Raw genomic sequence first — 17,581 nt, 5'->3', positions numbered from 1 at the left:
TCCCACATCCAAACTAAAAAAAAAAAAAAAAAAAAAGCTCTAGAATCCAGGTCTCATCAGCTCCACTGCTTCTAATCTGTGCTATTCTAACATCTCTCATAACTGCAGCCTCATAACTGGATTCCCTGCTTCTATTCTTGCTTCTCACAGTCTCTTCTCAATACAGCAGGTGGGTGATCCTGCTAAAATGAAAGTCATCTCAAGAATTCCTCTGCCGAGGAATTCCCACTGTGACTCAGCAGGTTGAGGAGCTGATGTTGTCTCTGTTAGGATTCAGGTTCGATCCGTGGCATTGTTCAGTGGGTTAAGAACCTGGCATTGCCACAACCTGTGGTGTAAGCTGCAGATGCAACTTGGATCTTCTGTTGCTGTGGCTGTAGCGAGGCCTGCAGCGGCAGCTCTGATGTGATCCCTGGCCTGGGACTTTCCATACACCCCAGATGTGGCCATCACACACACACACACACACACACACCACACACACCACACACACACACACACACACACACACACACACACACAAGAATTCCTCTGCTGAAAACATTCCAAAGTTCTCATGTCATGCTGAGTACCAAAGATGCTACACTCCCACAGGCCCCAGGCCATCTCCAGATCATCCTTCTCCTCCTTACCTTTCTCACTTCATCTACTCTTACCTACTCTCTTCCAACCACCCTGGCTAATTCGGTCTTCCTGGTATCTCAGGGTGTTTGTACCTGTGCCACTTGCTGTCCCCTCTGCCTAACGTCAGCGTTGTCCAGAGGCCTTCCTCCTCAGCAGAACTCACCCCCTCCCCATTTATCTTTCTTCATAGCACTTCCCATCCGCTCTGCTGCTGACTATTTATTTCATTTAGAGTGTGCCCTTGCTCACCAGACATCCGCCTCCTGAGAGCAGGGACCCATTACGTGTTTGGATTCTAGTTCCATACCCAATGCCTAGAATTGTCCCAAGAAGACAGTAAGTGCTTACTAATTATTCATTGAATAAATGAGTTCTTACAAATAATAAAGGGAAGTAAGAGAAAGCTGAAGCCCTTCAGTAGGAACAATAGCTGGAAAGCATAGAAATTGAAATTTTTCTAATCTGATGTGGTCCCAGCTGAAAACATCGGCCGCATTATGTAAACAATGAAATACAGCTGTCATGAGCTGGAAGGCGCCCTCCCAAAATTCATATGTTGACGTCTAAACCCCTAGTACGCCAGAACGTGACTTAATTTGGAGATAGGGCCTTTAAAGAGGTGACTAAGTCCATTCAGTGTCCATTTACGCCATTAGGTGACTGGCATCCTTATAAGACGAGAAATTTGGACCTGGATAGTTACCGGAGGAAGACTGTGAAGACATGGAGAAGGTGATCACCTACGAGCCAAGGAGAGAGGCTTCAGAAGTACTGCCAGCACCTTGATCTTGGACTTCGGCTTCCAGAATTATAAGAAAATAAGTTTCTGTTGCCACCCAGTCCGTGGAACTTTATTATGGCCATTGTAAGATTTTAAGCAGAGATAGAGGTGAGCTGAGGTGAAACTTGAGTTTTAGGAAAATGCATTTTTGATCATATATCAAAAAATGCATTTTTGATGATATGATCATATTTTTGATCATACTGGAGTCTACTGGGAAGGGTTTGCAATAGTTGGGATCTAGATCAAGCAGCAGGGGAGGAAGAGGTGAAAATATAACTGGGCGAAGGATCAGAGCCAAAACCATTGGGACTTCGTGACATATTAGAGGTAAATCAACACAAAATGACACATCAACCCAAAATAAAGTCTAGTAAAATACAGATCTGCAAAGGGATTCAGATAGTAAAATTTACATGAATTGCAGTGGTCTCACATTTGAGAAAATTTCTCCGTATGGAACCTTAAGACAAGATTAAAGCAGGGAGTTCCCTTCATAGCTCAGCAGTTAACAAATCTGACTAGGATCCATGAGGATGAGGGTTCCATCCCTGGCCTCGTTCAGCGGGTTAAGGATCCAGCGTTGCCCTAAGCTGTGGCTTGGATCCTGCATTGTTATGGCTGTGGTGTAGGCCTGTGGCTACAGCTCTGATTCGACCCCTAGCCTGGGAACCTCCATATGCCGAGGGAGCGGCCAAAGAAATGGCAAAAAGACCAAAAAAAAAAAAAAAAAAAAAAGAGTCTGGAAAGTTTTGCAATGATGAAACCTCTTTAACTTTGTTCCCCCCAAAGTAGTTCCCACATTTACTGATTATGGAACTCTTTTTTTGTGAGGCACCTTTTAACCTCTCCCTGAACATAAATATTCTAGAAATGAACACAGTTTGGAAAAGAGTGATGTATTCTGGTACGCTAGGACAGTTCTAAAATAAAGAGAGAAGTTTGTCTGGGTAATTTCTATTTCTAATAGCAAATCTTGTCAACACTGTCCTAAAAAACTGGCAGAATAAACTCATTAAAGGAATATAGTTGGTTTTCCCATTGCCTAATTAGTACCTGATTAAAAAAGAAAATTCAATCTTTTGAAAGTAGCACTAATTCTTTGATATCCCTAAAGGAAAATTACTCAGTGCCTTGAAACAACAAATAAAAGGATATTCTGGTGACTGAAGGGGAAAGTGCAGATCAAAAGCAGAAGTCGGGGAGGCACTTATAACCAGGGTTCTTTGACACTAGAGCAGGCACAGTTGAAATTTTCTCTTCTGCTGTCAGCTTATGGAACCTGCAGGTCCCTGCACAATGTACAGAAGACTCACATGCGATGCGCACGTAGGCCTTCCGACTCTTGGTGGTGCCCGCCGAGCTCCAGGCCACACACTGACACCAGTAATCTTCGGGCCCAAAGAGTTCTTCCACTTGCTGGCGGGAAATCTCGATGCTCACTTCTCGGACAATGAGACCTGCGGAGGGAGAGGAAGCCCAAGTCAGGAGAAGACCTGTACTAACGGAATACAAAACACACTCCATTTCCCCCCGTGATCCTTCCTGAAGCCACAGCCCAGCATCCCAGGGCTGATTCTCGTCTGGCTCGAGTTAATTGACTCACGACTTTTTCATTCTCTTATTTGCTATTCCAAAGCTTCTGGATTCATCAGAAAATGAAAGTGGAGTAGATCTATCACTCCACAGAATTATACCTTTCCTCTTAGAGCCTGACTGATATTCACCCTCGATCAAGTTATCCTCCTGTGTGTACTCAAACAGGAACTTGAATTTAACATCTTCCAGGGATTCTATCTTAATTATACAGGCTGTGGGTAAGATACCCATGCACTGTACGGCTTTACAATAACTAAGTCTACCTACTTCTTCACATGAAATGACACAATGACCTAAAACTATAGTCATAAGTAGATAAATAATATAAACCTGTATACACAGATGCATATCAGGTTTTATTATAATATGACCTAGTACCTTATAAATATGTGCTGATATTTTACAACTAAGTCATTTTTTAAAATAGCTTCATCTGTTATTAAGATACACTGTTTTCTTGAAGGAAATACTAGCCTCAATTAATAAACCTCTGCTGTTCTCTCCAAAGAGTGCACGACTTTAAAGCTTTCATGATTGATATTTTGAAAGCCCAAATGTTTCTCTATAATAATAATGTAACCAAAATCCTGTTAAAAATAAAGTGGCCTCGGAGTTCCTGTCATGGCACAGCAGAAACAAATCTGACTAGGAACCATGAGGTTGAGGGTTCGATCCCTGACCTCGCTCAGTGGGTTAAGGATCCAGCATTGCTATGAGCTGTGGTGTAGGCAGCAGACATGGCCCGGATCCCATGCTGCTGTGGCTGTGGTGTAGGCCAACAGCTGTAGCTCTGAATGGACCCCTAGCCTGGGAACCTCCATATCCCTCTGGAGCGGCCCTAAAAAAAGAAAAAAAAAAGGCAATAAAAGCAAAAAAAAATAAAGTGGCCTCCAGTTAAAATTCTCAGAGAATTGGAATTTATTTCACAGCATTATATAATCCTAAATAACAAAAACTGAACTAAGAATCTGGGATTATCATTTTAGGGGTATTTTTCTTGAGATAACAATGCTTTTTTTAGAGATCCATTCTGCAATACACTTCTTTGCACTGAGCAAGGATTATTATATTAAAACAATATATGTGGGCGACTGCCAGAGCTCTTGCACACACTTCCAGTACGGAGTGTCTGCTGAAGAACTGGCAGGAGCACCCTTAGGGAGGAGGAGAATTTGCTGTGGGTCAGAGAGGAGCACAGTAAGAACAATTACATGTGTTACTTTGTACTACTCATTCATTCCTTAATTCATCGATCAAAGATCTATTGAGTATCAATGATGTAGAAGATACTTGCGAAACTCTGATGAGTGATATAGTCTCTGCCCTCAGTGACTTTACATTATTGGGAGGAGGCACAGATTAACCAAATTGTACAGCTTACTCTCCAATTACAATTGTGTTCAATGCTGCACAAAAGTGTAAGAACAATGAGAGTGAGTAACAAGTGGACCCAGCTTAGCATGAAGGATCCAACACGAGTTACGTTGACTAAATCATATGCGGAGGGAGACAGGACACATGGAAGGAGCAGGAGAGGGAAGGAGGAGAATGGGAACCCAGAAGACAACTGAGCACTGGACACAACGAATACTTGCATGAGATGAAACTAGAGACAAGAAAGGGACCAGTTTATACACATGCTTGTAAACCAGCGGTTCTCAAAGTGTGGCCCACAGAACAGCTTTATCAGCATCACCTAGGAACTTACTGGAACTGCAAATTCCTGGACCCTGCCCCAGACTCACTGACCAAGAAAAATTGAGTCTGGCCCAGCACCATTTTAAAAAGCCCTTTAAGAATCCTGAAGCATGCTATAGTTGGAGAGCTGCTACTGTACCCCAGGTTTAAGATTTGGGATTCCTTTCTGAGAGCCAAATGTTTTAAGCAAGAAGATGACATAATTAATGAGAATTTAAAATATACACATATATGATATGTACAAGTTATAGAGATTAGTTCCTAAAAGTTATGATTTCTAAATATGTTTGATCATGACCTCTTGTTGAGAGGTAACATGAAAGATGCACCTGGAGATCCTAAAAAAGAGTATTCTGGCACTTACCCTAAAATCTAGGACATGCTCAAATGCGTAAAAGCCCTCAGGGAAATTAACCACCTCCCAACAATAGTTGGTGCGGAGCCACTGGGAGGTAAACAATACTTCCTATCACAAGCGGATGGGACTTGGGTCACAGAAATGACGAAGTCCTTAAGTCCACCCAAGAGTCTCTGAACTTGAGTAAAGCCCAGTAAAATGGACTTACTAAGCTCAAAGCAGGGCAAGATCCTGCTGGGGCAATTCTATTTTCAAAAGTGTATTAAGTGTCTTTCATATCATTTTAAAGTTTTGAAAATTAATAATGCTTTCATGTTTACACAGTGATCAGGTTAAAAAGAATTTACAAGTAACTAGCGTATCTCAATCCCTCACTCACCGATGAAAAGATTACTCTATAATTTTAGCCCATGTTCAACCAATAAAACAGATCTCCATAGCAAAAAACAAAAACAAAACAGACAAACAAAATAACCAAACTTAACAAATAATAATACTTTCCTGGTCCTTGCTTAGGCCTCTTATTTATTTTGCTGTCTCATTGTAACGGGGCACAGCCTTCCTTCTCTCCTGCCACCTTTTTTTTTTTTTTTCTTTAGGGCTGCACCCGAGGTATATGGAAGTTCCTAGGCCAGGGGTTGAGTCAGAGCTGCAGCTGCTGGCCTATACCACAGACACAGCAATCCCAGATCTGTGCCGCTTCTGTGACCTACACCACGGAATCCTTAACCCACTGAGTTAGGCCAGGGATCAAACCCTCATCCTCATGGGTTCGTTACTGTTGAGCCACAGTGGGAACTCCCCTTCCACCTTTTTTTTAAATTCCACTCTCTGGTGTTTAGTACTTTTCTGTTTTACTTGTTTATACCTTCTCTGTTCACATAGAAAGTCTGTTACTGGAAAAAAGACTCTTCCTCTAAAGGTTGTTGCAGTAAATTTACAGTCACCAAAGGGCTGATAAACATGCAGTGCGTTACTTCCTTAGAACTATAATGGCTCTTTCCAAAATGTAGAGCAGCAACAAACAGGCTCAGGATATTAAAACCACATACAAATATTTTGCATCCCAAGATGATAACTGCAGGTTTCATTCCTTCCTTTTACTTAAAGCAATTATAGGAAACCTAATTAAATGCTAGGGGAACTTCACTAGGGCCACTGTTTCCCTTAGTCCAAAGAGGCTCATGGATGCTTCTACTGACCACAAATCTAAATCCTTTTAAGAAGCCACAGACCAACCGTCCTGCTACAGGGATTTTTCGCAGTATGAATGTTCTGAATCGTGTGGCCCAGGCACCCTGTGGGCATAGGAGTTAAGCACACACTGATTTTTGCCTTCGGCTTCACAGACACCCCATTCAGGAGGAGATGGATTAATTAGAGTTGTGTACAGTTGTCCTGCCATATGCCCGAAGTTTACATTTCCACTTTTGATCAACACCAGAACAAGAGAAAACTGAAGTGTGTGGCGTCTAAACACTGACAGTTTGGAATTCTCTAGAATTAGATACATTATTTAGACTCTGAGTTCCTCAGTTCCATATCATTTTTTTTCATTACCATAGGTAAGTTCATTACCTATGACATTCTGTTCATTACCTATGACATCCATCAAACCAGAGGCTAGTGGTTGGGGTAAAAGAAGGTAATATCCTTTCTCTTTGAAAGTGAAATTTTAAATCTGCTTGAAGCTTTGAGATGGAAAAAGCAAGCTGCCTTGAAATTTGAAATGCCATCAGCATCATTTCCAAGGCAGGTTGCTTTGAAGAGCATTTGGGAACTTGAAATTGGTTTCAGGTTATTGAAGGGTGGGAGGAAATGCTTCGGTCTACAGGATTTACTCAAATACAAATGTGTATTTTCCATCCCATCTGATAACATCAAAGATTTCCCATCGCTGTTCTTCCTTTAATAGTGGCATCTCAAGGATTCATGCTGTTTGAAGTTTGCAGTGATTTGCTTTTATAATAGGAATCGTTGTGGTTTGGGAACCAGAGTGCAGGAAAGTAATTAGCATACTATACCAAGGAGTCATAATGAGTATGAATATGCACGTGTTAATAGCAAGTTTCAAATGACTTTGGAAATTCAGATGCAAATGTAACACTCTGATTGGATCTTTGTGAGGCTAAAAATGAATATGGCATTAAAATCTGGTAATTGATATTTATTCTTTATCTTTAGTACAATTGCCTTTTTTTTTTTTTTGTTTTTTTGTCTTTTTTGCCATTTCTTGGGCCGCACCCGCAGCATGTGGAGGTTCCCAGGCTAGGGGTCGAATCAGAGCTGTAGCTGCCGGCCTACGCCACAGCCACAGCAACACGGGATCCGAGCTGCGTCTGCGACGAACACCACAGCTCATGGCAACACAGGATCCTTAACCCACTGAGCAAGGCCAGGGACTGAACCCACAACCTCATGGTTCCTAGTCGGATTCGTTAACACTGAGCCATGAAGAGAACTCCTTCCTTATCTTTAGCACAATTTTAACTTCATAATAGTGGTCAAGCATCACAGTGTTTTTCTAGAGACTATTATAAAGTGATCAAAAATATGCAATGAATCCTGTTCTAGAATTATTTAAAATAATATCCACATTCCCCCAGAAATGTAATCTGCAGCCAACAAAAATTTAAAGTCTACAAATATCAAAAATTGTTAAGTTCTAGAAACGAAAAGATGGATCAATATCACCTCCAGGCTTGTGCTATTCATTTATCTTGTTTATTAGGTGATATTAAAAAATCATGCATCATCTTAACATATTTTTGAAATGTGCTCATCCAATCTGCATCTTCTTCTTCTTCTTCTTCTTTTTTTTTTTTAAGGGCCATGGCATATGGAAGTTCCCTGACTAGGGGTCAATCAGAGCTACAACTGTAGGCCTACACCACAGACACAGAAATGCCAGATCCAAGCCTTGTCTGTGACTGATACCACAGTCATGGCAACAAAGGATCCTTAATCCTCTGAGCAGGGCCATGGATTGAACCTGCACCTTCATGGATACTAGTCAGGTTTGTTACCACTGAGCCACAAAGGGGACTCTCCAGTCTGCATCTTCTAATATCCCGGTATGTTTTACTAAAAAGCATCCTAACCTCATGCTAGGCTTAGGTGTTAGGTGTGCCTGAGTTCTATTTCTCCTTCCTCCAGCTACTTTATCTTTCCTATACAAAGGGACATTTTGAGACACCATGTCGTGCAGACCCAGTGATTCTATTTCTTCCAGCACTTTCCCTATTGGGAGAAGAGCTGCAGAGGTCACTCTACAAAATCTTATGATAGTACATTCATGTAGGACACAGGCTGGTGAGAGATATACAAAGCTGCAGGTAAGAATGTTCTGGAATATCTCACATTTTATTGAATTTGTGTGGTCTCTTTTTCTTGCTTTCTTCCAGAACTTAATCCTATTAGTTTTCACTAACAACCTAAAATCTGAAACATATCAGTTGGAGATGTTGTAACATAAATTTAATCACACAAAATACTATCATTATGTATAAGGATGTCATTCCATAAAAATCTAATAATTATTTTAGCAACTTATAACTTTCACTAAAATAAACACTATATAACTCAAAAGGCAGAACTTTATAATGAAGACATTATTTTATTTTACATAAAGTCATCTGACAATCTTTAAAGTATATCAGGAAAAGACACTGTAAAAACATGATTTACCAACTTGTCTCTGATATGCCTTCCTTGAATTTTTAATATAATATTTAATATAGACACAGGCCATCTAATTAAAATTACTTTGTGTAATTGGGAATTGCAACTGACTAGTATATTAGATTTATTATGAGTATAATTTTGTTAAAGTTACATTTATTATCTTTGTGATCAAGATGAATTTACCTAAAAGTTAAAGAATAACATGGCTTGGACTGAACGGTCCAAGGTATTTGCTTGGAAGCATTTCATACGTAGGCCATTGACTTGATTCCCTTTTATGTGATAGCTCTAGTTAGTCTGTTCTGCTTTGTGTCTGTATATTGTTTTGTCTTTTGAACTGAGAAAAAAATTCATTGGATTATGTATCTGGAGTAGGGAGATGACTAGTGCTTCTGGAAAGCTATATGACAACCATAGATAAGAGCAATCTTCTCTCTTGAAATTTTAATTGCAATATGATATTAAAATAGAGTGATAAATGATACCCTGACAATGCTAACACTGTTTTTCCCTTTCTTTTGCAGGAGTGTCAGGTTTTAGATATTATAGGAGAATCCGTGCTCCTACTTTTTTTTCTTTTTTTTTTCTTTTTTTTTTTGTTCTCCTACTTTTGATTTGACTTCCTAACCACCATCAATCTTAGGGTTGCGAGTATGAAGGACAATTAGAGTGGTGGGTATCCAAAATATTTTCTCTTATTTATCAAGTTGTATAAATGAATTGGCAGAAATTCATCGTACCAGCTCTGGCCTATCATTTAATTCCTATTCTTAACATTGGTGATTAAAAAAAAAAAAACCTATTGAATAATTATTCCAAGAAGCCTTTCTGAGACAAAAATGGGAACTAAAATGCTTTTTGTAATTAACCTCTTCCTGTATGTTGATGTTCTTTGGAATATAAAGAAGCAATTCTGTGAAAACATGATGGCAATTTGTTTGATTTGGAAGGACACAAAGCACATTCCACTGAGATAGCAAGTGCATTACTCATCTAAATACTTGTCCTAAAGCATCAAGTATTATACATATTTGAATGTATATTCCAACATTTTTCTTTAGGAGTATAATCCTTAATAATTTTCTAAATCTATCTGCATTCCTTTCTGTCCTTATTTCATTTGATTCATTAGTGATTTCAATAGAAGTAATTTTAACACAATTAAGAAAAAAAGATTCCTGTCAATAAGTGTGGGGAATCATAATGTATTACTGGAGGTTAGTTAACTATGTACTTATGAAATAGAGACCTTACTATTAATTTTGTCCAGTCATTCATTCAACAGTTATTTATTTAGACTCTAGTATGTGCCCACACTCTCCTATGTGCCGAGGTAAAGAAGACAGATAAGGCCTCTGTCCTGCTATGGGTGACGTTCTACCATGCAGATGGTTTTTGAGCAGTAGATTCCAAGGTGGGCATAGAGATGGATTGCTTATGGATCCTTCCTTTAGAAGTCTATTGTCTAATACTAGAGATAAAAATAGTAGTTTACTGAGTAAAGGGACTCTGTCATGTGCATTGTGAATCCATCAGTATAATAACTGGCACAAATATTTGTCTAGTTAATGGATGTTAAATGAATGAATGATTTGTATGTTACAGCTGTAACACAAAGTAGTGTTAAATTTCACTACAAGCAAATTTAATTGTAACAGAACAGTAGAGGTAACCAGTATTTATTGAGAATCTACCATAGATCTCAGTTAATCTGCACAGTAATCCTTGGGGATTAGTATTGTTACACCTATAATACAGATAAGGCATGAGGTCAGAATTTGAACAATTGTTCACACAGCCAATATGTAACTACTGAAATCAGGGCAGATCCACATTTGTCTGAATCCAAAGTTCTTACTTTTCTCAAAATATCAGTATTCCTCAAATTGTAACTAAAAAATAGGTGTTTTGCACGAATAAGTTTGAGGCATTCTGCTTAATACAACTTTCTTTTAGAAACTCAGAGGGCCCATTAGTATAGTGCAGGCATTGGTCCGAGGTTCTGCCATAAAGAGGAAGGTTCAGTTTGGACTGCCACCATTCCCCCCAAATTTATGCAACCACAGAACCCTACAGTCAACATAAACACAGAACCCCATGTCATCATGGCTGTCAATGTGGTTTTGTTTAGCATTCTCCAGATGTTGATCTATTGAATAAAAGCCATTGTTTGGAAATTTTGAAAACCCCATAAAGAAAACCATAGTGAAACTGTTTTAGAAGGAGAGATCCTGGGAAACCTGAGGAAATGGAATATTTGAGTTTGATGCTGAAGCATGGTTTGGGTTTAAAAATTTAGAGAGGAATCAAAGGCACTCGAGGAGGAGAGAAGAGCAAGGAGCCAAAGGGCAGAGATGAAAAAGCATGGAGACTACAGTGCAGACTGGTTTACATGAATTAAGTAAAGGAGTAAGACCATGGAATTAGAAGAGAGATTCAAGGAGAGAGAGTCTCATATGGCAGCTAAGAAGACTGTTTTGGGGAGCAGGGAGCCTGTGAAAATTGTGAAATTTCACAATTTTCGCAATGGTGAAATAACATTTTTAAAACAAACATATTTTAGGAAGATTAATATGACTTTAATAGTAAACAAAACTAATCTCATTTACTTTAATTGTATTTTAATAATTTTAATTTTAATTATTATTAAAAAAATTGTTTTCAGATCTATGATCTTATATCAAGTCATTAACCACATGTGTTAAGAGCAATATTCTTGGTGACCCTCTGAAAACACTTTCTGACAATAGAAATCAGCTACATACATTCAGAATAATAATTACTTATACTCTCAGGCTTTCATTTTTTTTTCTTATCCCAAATAATTGAGAAAAATGCATTAGGAGCAATCACCTCTGGAGTGACTACCACTTATAAGCGTTCACATGTTGGATAAGGCGGACAGCAATCTGTTTATCTTTTTGTTTGTTTGTTTTTTAGGGCCGAACTCATAGCATATGGAAGTTCCCAAGCTAGGGGTCAAATCGGAACTATAGCTGCTGGCCTACAACAGAACTACAGAGACATGGGATCTGAGCCCCATCTGTGACCTACACCACAGCTCAGGGCAACGCCGGATCCCTGACCTACTGAGCAAGGCCAGGATCGAACCCCCATCCTCTTAGATAACAGTAGGATTTGTTTGTGCTGTACCACAACTGGAACTCCCCTGTCTATCTTAAAAGCAGTACATTTCGTATTCTTAAAAAAACTTTAAAACCAAACTATAAATGTTCACTTTAAAAAATACTTCAACTCATCCAGGACAATTATTATTACAACTGAGAGACTAGAAAAATGCTTGTCCAATATGCAGCAATCTAGTGACTTATCTAGCTAAGAAAATAGGAGTTCCTATTGTGGCTTAGCAGGTTAAGAATCCAATATAGGAGTTCCCGTCGTGGCGCAGTGGTTAACAAATCCAACTAGGAACCATGAGGTTGCGGGTTCAGTCCCTGCCCTTGCTCAGTGGGTTAACGATCCGGCGTTGCCGTGAGCTGTGGTGTAGGTTGCAGATGCGGCTCGGATCCTGCGTTGCTGTGGCTCTGGCGTAGGCCAGGGGCTACAGCTCCAATTTGACCCGTAGCCTGGGAACCTCCATATGCCGTGGGAGCGGCCCAAAGAAATAGCAAAAAGACAAAAAAAAAGAATCCAATATAGTGTGAGGATGTGGGTTCAATCCCTGGCCTCACTCAGTGGGTTAAGGATTTGGCATTGATGACCTCCAGTATAGGTCACAGGTGTGGCTCAGATCCAGTGTTGATGTGGTTGTGGCACAGGACAGCCGCTGCAGTTCTGATTCAAACCCTAGCCTGGCAACTTCCATACACTGAAGGTGTGGCCCTAAAAAAAGATAGCTAGCTAGCTAAATAAATAAATAAATAAATAAATAAAAATAAATTCCTGCTCTGTATCTGACTTTTGTAAAGTCTTAAATTCATTACGCTTTGGTTTCACAAAATGAAGTTAAAAATGTGTTCTCCTTTGGTTGTGAGAAAAGAAATGGAATAACAGCTACAAAAACTCTTGAAATATATAAAATTCTTTCTAAATATACTATAAACAATTACAATTGAGAATACAACTATATTCTATTAACAAAATTACCACTGGAGGTACTAACATAGTCTTTAGAGAGGGGAAGAACAGCCTGATTGGGAGTTATTCTAATCACAGTTATTCTATTCCAATCAATACCTAATCATATTCTCCCAGAGGAGAAAGACCTGGTTGGTTTAGGAAATCGGTAACAGAGCTGAGAGAGTTTGGGCTGCGTGGGGATGTCCACTGTTCAGGGCCATGCAGATGTGGCTACAATATTTAGAAATGGAGTTTGAACAGCAGGAACTAGTTCTAGAGATTTTCCTCTAAATTTTCTGTCCTTTAGCCATGTTACCAAGATTTTACGAACCCCCTAACTCCCTGCTGTATTAAAGTGCAGAGCGGGGTGGAGCTACCCTGTTGCCATGAGTGAAGAGTCAATGGAGTGCAGCAACCAAAAAGCCTGCCCGCCTCACTCATTCTGAACTTGTAGTATCCCTGTCCCAGTACACGGTGAGGCAGGGACACTAAGCACCCAAATGGAAACACCTCACTAGGCTAGTTCTGACAAGTAGGGGGCAGAATAAGCCAACGTCATCTTTTAATGAAGCACATGAAAGGATGTCAAGAGCACAGTCACATCTTCAAGAGTCTTTCTTCGCTTTCCCACTAGGATGGGAACTCCATCCGGGTAGAAATGTTTATTTGTTACCTGAGATTGCCCTGGCCTAGAATACTTCCTGGCACATACAGCAGGCATATAACAAATATTTGTTGAATTACTGAAAGAATATTTTCCCAAGGACACTGTGATACACTTATTGAAAACATACGTGATTCTGTCTCATTATATTTTAGAGGAAAGGAACCTTCAGTCATGGTGGCAGTTGCACCTCCTATCCTAGCCGTAAAGACATAATCAAACACAACTTTGATTTAAATTTTGAACATGCTTGGTATTCACACCGACAGTGGGGAACAAAACGTGGAGTTCTTGTCATGCGTTTCAGAGCCTTTAAAATTGCTGAGCCTTCAATAATAGTGGAATAAACACAGATGGAGTACCAATGAAAAGATCCTTTTTTCTTACCCTTTTAAAAAAGAATTCTAATATGTGAGAACAAATCAATTTACAGAAGGAAAAAATGCAACTTGTGAAATTCTAAATAGAGATGAAAGATATTAGTATTTCATATTTTCAAGCTAGGAATACATATTGAGCTCCTGCCAAAACACCAATTTTCAATTCTAACTTTATAGAGAGACCAAGAAATAACTATTTGTTATTTCTGGGACCTTTGCCTCAAGTCTTTCTTTTATCAGTTCAAAGGAAGAGATGATTTAATAAAATAATGCAAATAAATATGATGCACTTAAAATTTTTTCTTTTTTTTTTTTTTTATACAGGGGCTATCTTTGACCCTCTGTTGATTCTAAGTTACATATACTCAATTTTTGATAAACATAAGGTTTTAGGTAAAATTCCAAAAGATAATATTGCCACACACATGCTGGTAAAACCTTATGTTTAATTAACCCTTGGGATTAACTTAATTGAGAGTATGATCTTTGGAGAAGGATTTAAATTCTAGCTCCTCCAATGACTAGATATATGACCTGGGGAAAATTCCTCTACTCACTAAATAACACTCCTCAATAAGAAAATGGGAATTAAAATACCTAACTCAAAGTGTTATTCTAAGGATTAGATGAGGTGATACATGTAAACCTCTTAGCAGAGCAGGCCCTTAATATGAGACAAGCCAGCCTAACTAATGTGATTTTAGAAACTAAAATAGTTTATGTCACGTTGTGTACAAAAAATGCCCCTGATTTCACAGCTTTTACAAAATTCAAGACTATTTTTTCTATCACAAAAGTCTTCAGGGCTGCTTTTTCTTTTAAAGTAATAATACTGCTTTATTATTAATATTTTTTATTTTATTTTTTATTTTTTCATAATGATTTTTATTTTTCTCCATTATAGCTGATTTACAGTTTTCTGTCAATTTCCTACTGTGCAGCAAGGTGACCCAGTCACACATACACGTATACATTCTTTTTTCTCACATTATCATGCTATTTTATATGCACTTTCACAGTAACCCTGGCCTCATCTACCTTCAATCTGCCGCTTCTCAACCATGGCTATCAGGTCTCCAAACAAGGACAACAGAGCACAGAGGGCTCACACCAGCTCTTAAATGTCTTGGATCTGCAGTTCAACAAAGCTTTCTCAGCCCATTGGCTAGAAGCAATCATTTGGCCAAGCTGAACTGGCAAAGATGCAGGACTTGTGGTATTCCTGTGTGCCCAGGAAGGAAAGCATAGGACATGAGTATTAGATGTCCTTCTACAATATAACTGATAAAACTAATTTAACAGGAAAAAACAGGAATTGAATTTTTAAGAGATCACCATGATATTAAAATGCTAACAGGTATCACATCCAATGAAGTTTGGGTTATTGTTTTCTGTGGTATGACCATCTTTATGGACAGAGAGAGCGCTAAATGTAGAAAAGATAGAATATTAGACTAAAAGGAAGAAAACCAGATTTTTAGTCCTTGCTTGGCTACCATCGTGAGTAACTTTAGGCAGGGTGTTAAATTTCTCATTTTCTTAAAGTTTAAGTTGATAAAAATAGTCCTTTTCCAGTGTACTTCACAGATGGTTACTCGATCAAAAGGAATCTTTAAAAGAAAGTACTTTGATAGACAGACTGTGGCAAAGACTGACAGCCCCTTACATCTTCCTAGGAACATAACTGGGCCACATTTTCTAGCTTCCTTTGTTTTAGAAGTTTTAGACACTATAATGTGACAGAAGGAATGTGTACATCTTCTTGGCCAAGCTATTGAAGAAGCTGGTGAGTGGTCTCCTTGTTGCCTTTCTCTTTCAGCTGACTGGACACAGAAAGATGAAGCCTAAGAAGACTGCAGAGCCACAAGATGGAAGGAGCCTGGGTCCATGCCTGACAAAGAGAACAGGACTGCCCTCCAACCAAGGGCACATTCCTGGGACTTATGTAAACCACACTATCATGTCTGAGCCTTTCTATCCTTGATAGGGTCTAATTGTTACTGTAGTTTAGCATAATACAGACTTGAATGATACAGACTACAATATGTTTGGCACAGAATGAGTTTTCATAAACGACTGTTGAATAAATGAAGAAAATACTCATAAATTCACAATACTTTGTGGTTTTTTTTAATCATGATTCAGTGCTTAGCTCCAAACTATTAAATTTTTAAAAATTGGCTATGCATTTCAGATACACAGAGAGGCATTTATATTGAGTTTTCAAATATCTGAATTTGTAATTTTAATATGCCCCAAATGCTACAACACAGTATAATTTGTTTATTATATAACAAAATATGTTCAAATGGTATGCTTGCAATATTTTTTCAAAATATTATTTCTAACATAAATGTTGAACAAATTGATGTGAAAATCTAGGTTATGATGTTTAATTACTGTTACACTTTTCTTTATACTCAAACGTCCGAATTTGTTGTTTTCTCTAGAGACAGAAAAACTAAAACGACATAAAAAGATGCCTGATTCTGAACGCTGTGTTTAACTTGTAATGTCTTCATGTCCAGCCTGCACTAGCATCACAAAGAAAAAGAAAGAAGGAAAAATGATTGTTTTCCACCATGAGCTCCAATTCCCTGAGATATTTATGTAACAGTATAATACTGCCAACTGAACAAACAGCTTCAATCATGTGTCTGTTCATATCTCCAGGCAAAGTTTTGTTCTTTTTCCTTTTTTTATAAATGTATTCCCTTCAAAGGATACACACCCTAGTGGATAAACAATGTCCATGGGAGAACAGGAAAGCTAGTTATTTAATATGTGTGGTTCAGTGTCGCAAGTATAGAATCACATAAATAATATTTTGTGATGATACACTAATAAAGTTGATCTCATTTTCATGATCAGCCATGTTTTTAGTAAAATGAAATTAGCAGACAGGTCCATTCAGCCTGAAGGATACATACAACATAGTGACAGACAAAACTGGGTTTTAGCTTAAAGTGGGTATGTTGTATAGACAGTATCCATATGCACCTAACCCCACTATGTATATTTACATGCATACCATTCATGCAGTATCTTCTTTTTACCTCCAAGTTGGAGTGTATTTAATTCATACCCTATTATAAACCCATTCACTGTACTTTTTGTTAGATCCCACTTACAGTGTTCAATAAATCAGTGTTTGCAGTGTTCAACAAATCAGTGGTTAATAAAGGTCCTTAGAAATATGTTTAAAGATAAATAGTGAACCTCTGTATCTGATCATAAATGTATATTTTTCCTCTCAGAACCTTAAAAGAAAGAGAGCTTGAGTTATTACATACATATATGGAAAAAAAAAAATACAGACCAATCGTGTAAAGGGGGCCTGGTTTATTACTCTCGAATGGATAGACTATAGACAAAAAAGTAAAATATTCTTTTTTTCTTTTTTTTTAATGAGAGTTGCAATGTTTATTTCAGGTTCTCTCTTGGTTTTTTTTTTTTTTTTTTTGTATTTTTTTTTTCTTTTTTGCCACACAGGCAGTACATGGGAATTCCTGGGCCAGGGATTGAACCTACACCACACAGCAGCAACCAGAGCCACAGTGGTGAGAACGCAGGAGCTTCAACCCGCTAGGCCATAAGAGAACTCCCTCTTTTTTTCTTTTTCGACTTTTTAGGCTGCACTCACGGCATGTGGAGGTTCCCAGGCTATGGATCCAATCAGAGCTGTAGCTGCCAGCCTACACCACAGACACAGC

At 38.5% G+C, this 17,581-nt stretch overlaps 1 protein-coding gene across 2 annotated transcripts in view; it reads right to left on the bottom strand.

Moving 5' to 3' along the window:
• Nucleotides 1–17,581, bottom strand: part of UNC5C (unc-5 netrin receptor C) — a 384,392-nt gene that overhangs the window by 135,373 nt on the left and 231,438 nt on the right. For both annotated transcript variants that reach the window (XM_021100734.1, XM_021100735.1), the window contains exon 3: nucleotides 2,722–2,865. In XM_021100734.1, the coding sequence (XP_020956393.1) occupies nucleotides 2,722–2,865 (144 nt within the window). The remainder of the gene's footprint in view (nucleotides 1–2,721; nucleotides 2,866–17,581) is intronic.

Source organism: Sus scrofa, chromosome 8, assembly GCF_000003025.6.
Source record: "Sus scrofa isolate TJ Tabasco breed Duroc chromosome 8, Sscrofa11.1, whole genome shotgun sequence".
NCBI classification, from domain to species: Eukaryota; Metazoa; Chordata; class Mammalia; order Artiodactyla; family Suidae; genus Sus; species Sus scrofa.
The sequence above is the reverse complement of the archived record's forward strand: the minus strand, read 5'-3'. Positions and strand labels throughout refer to the sequence as shown.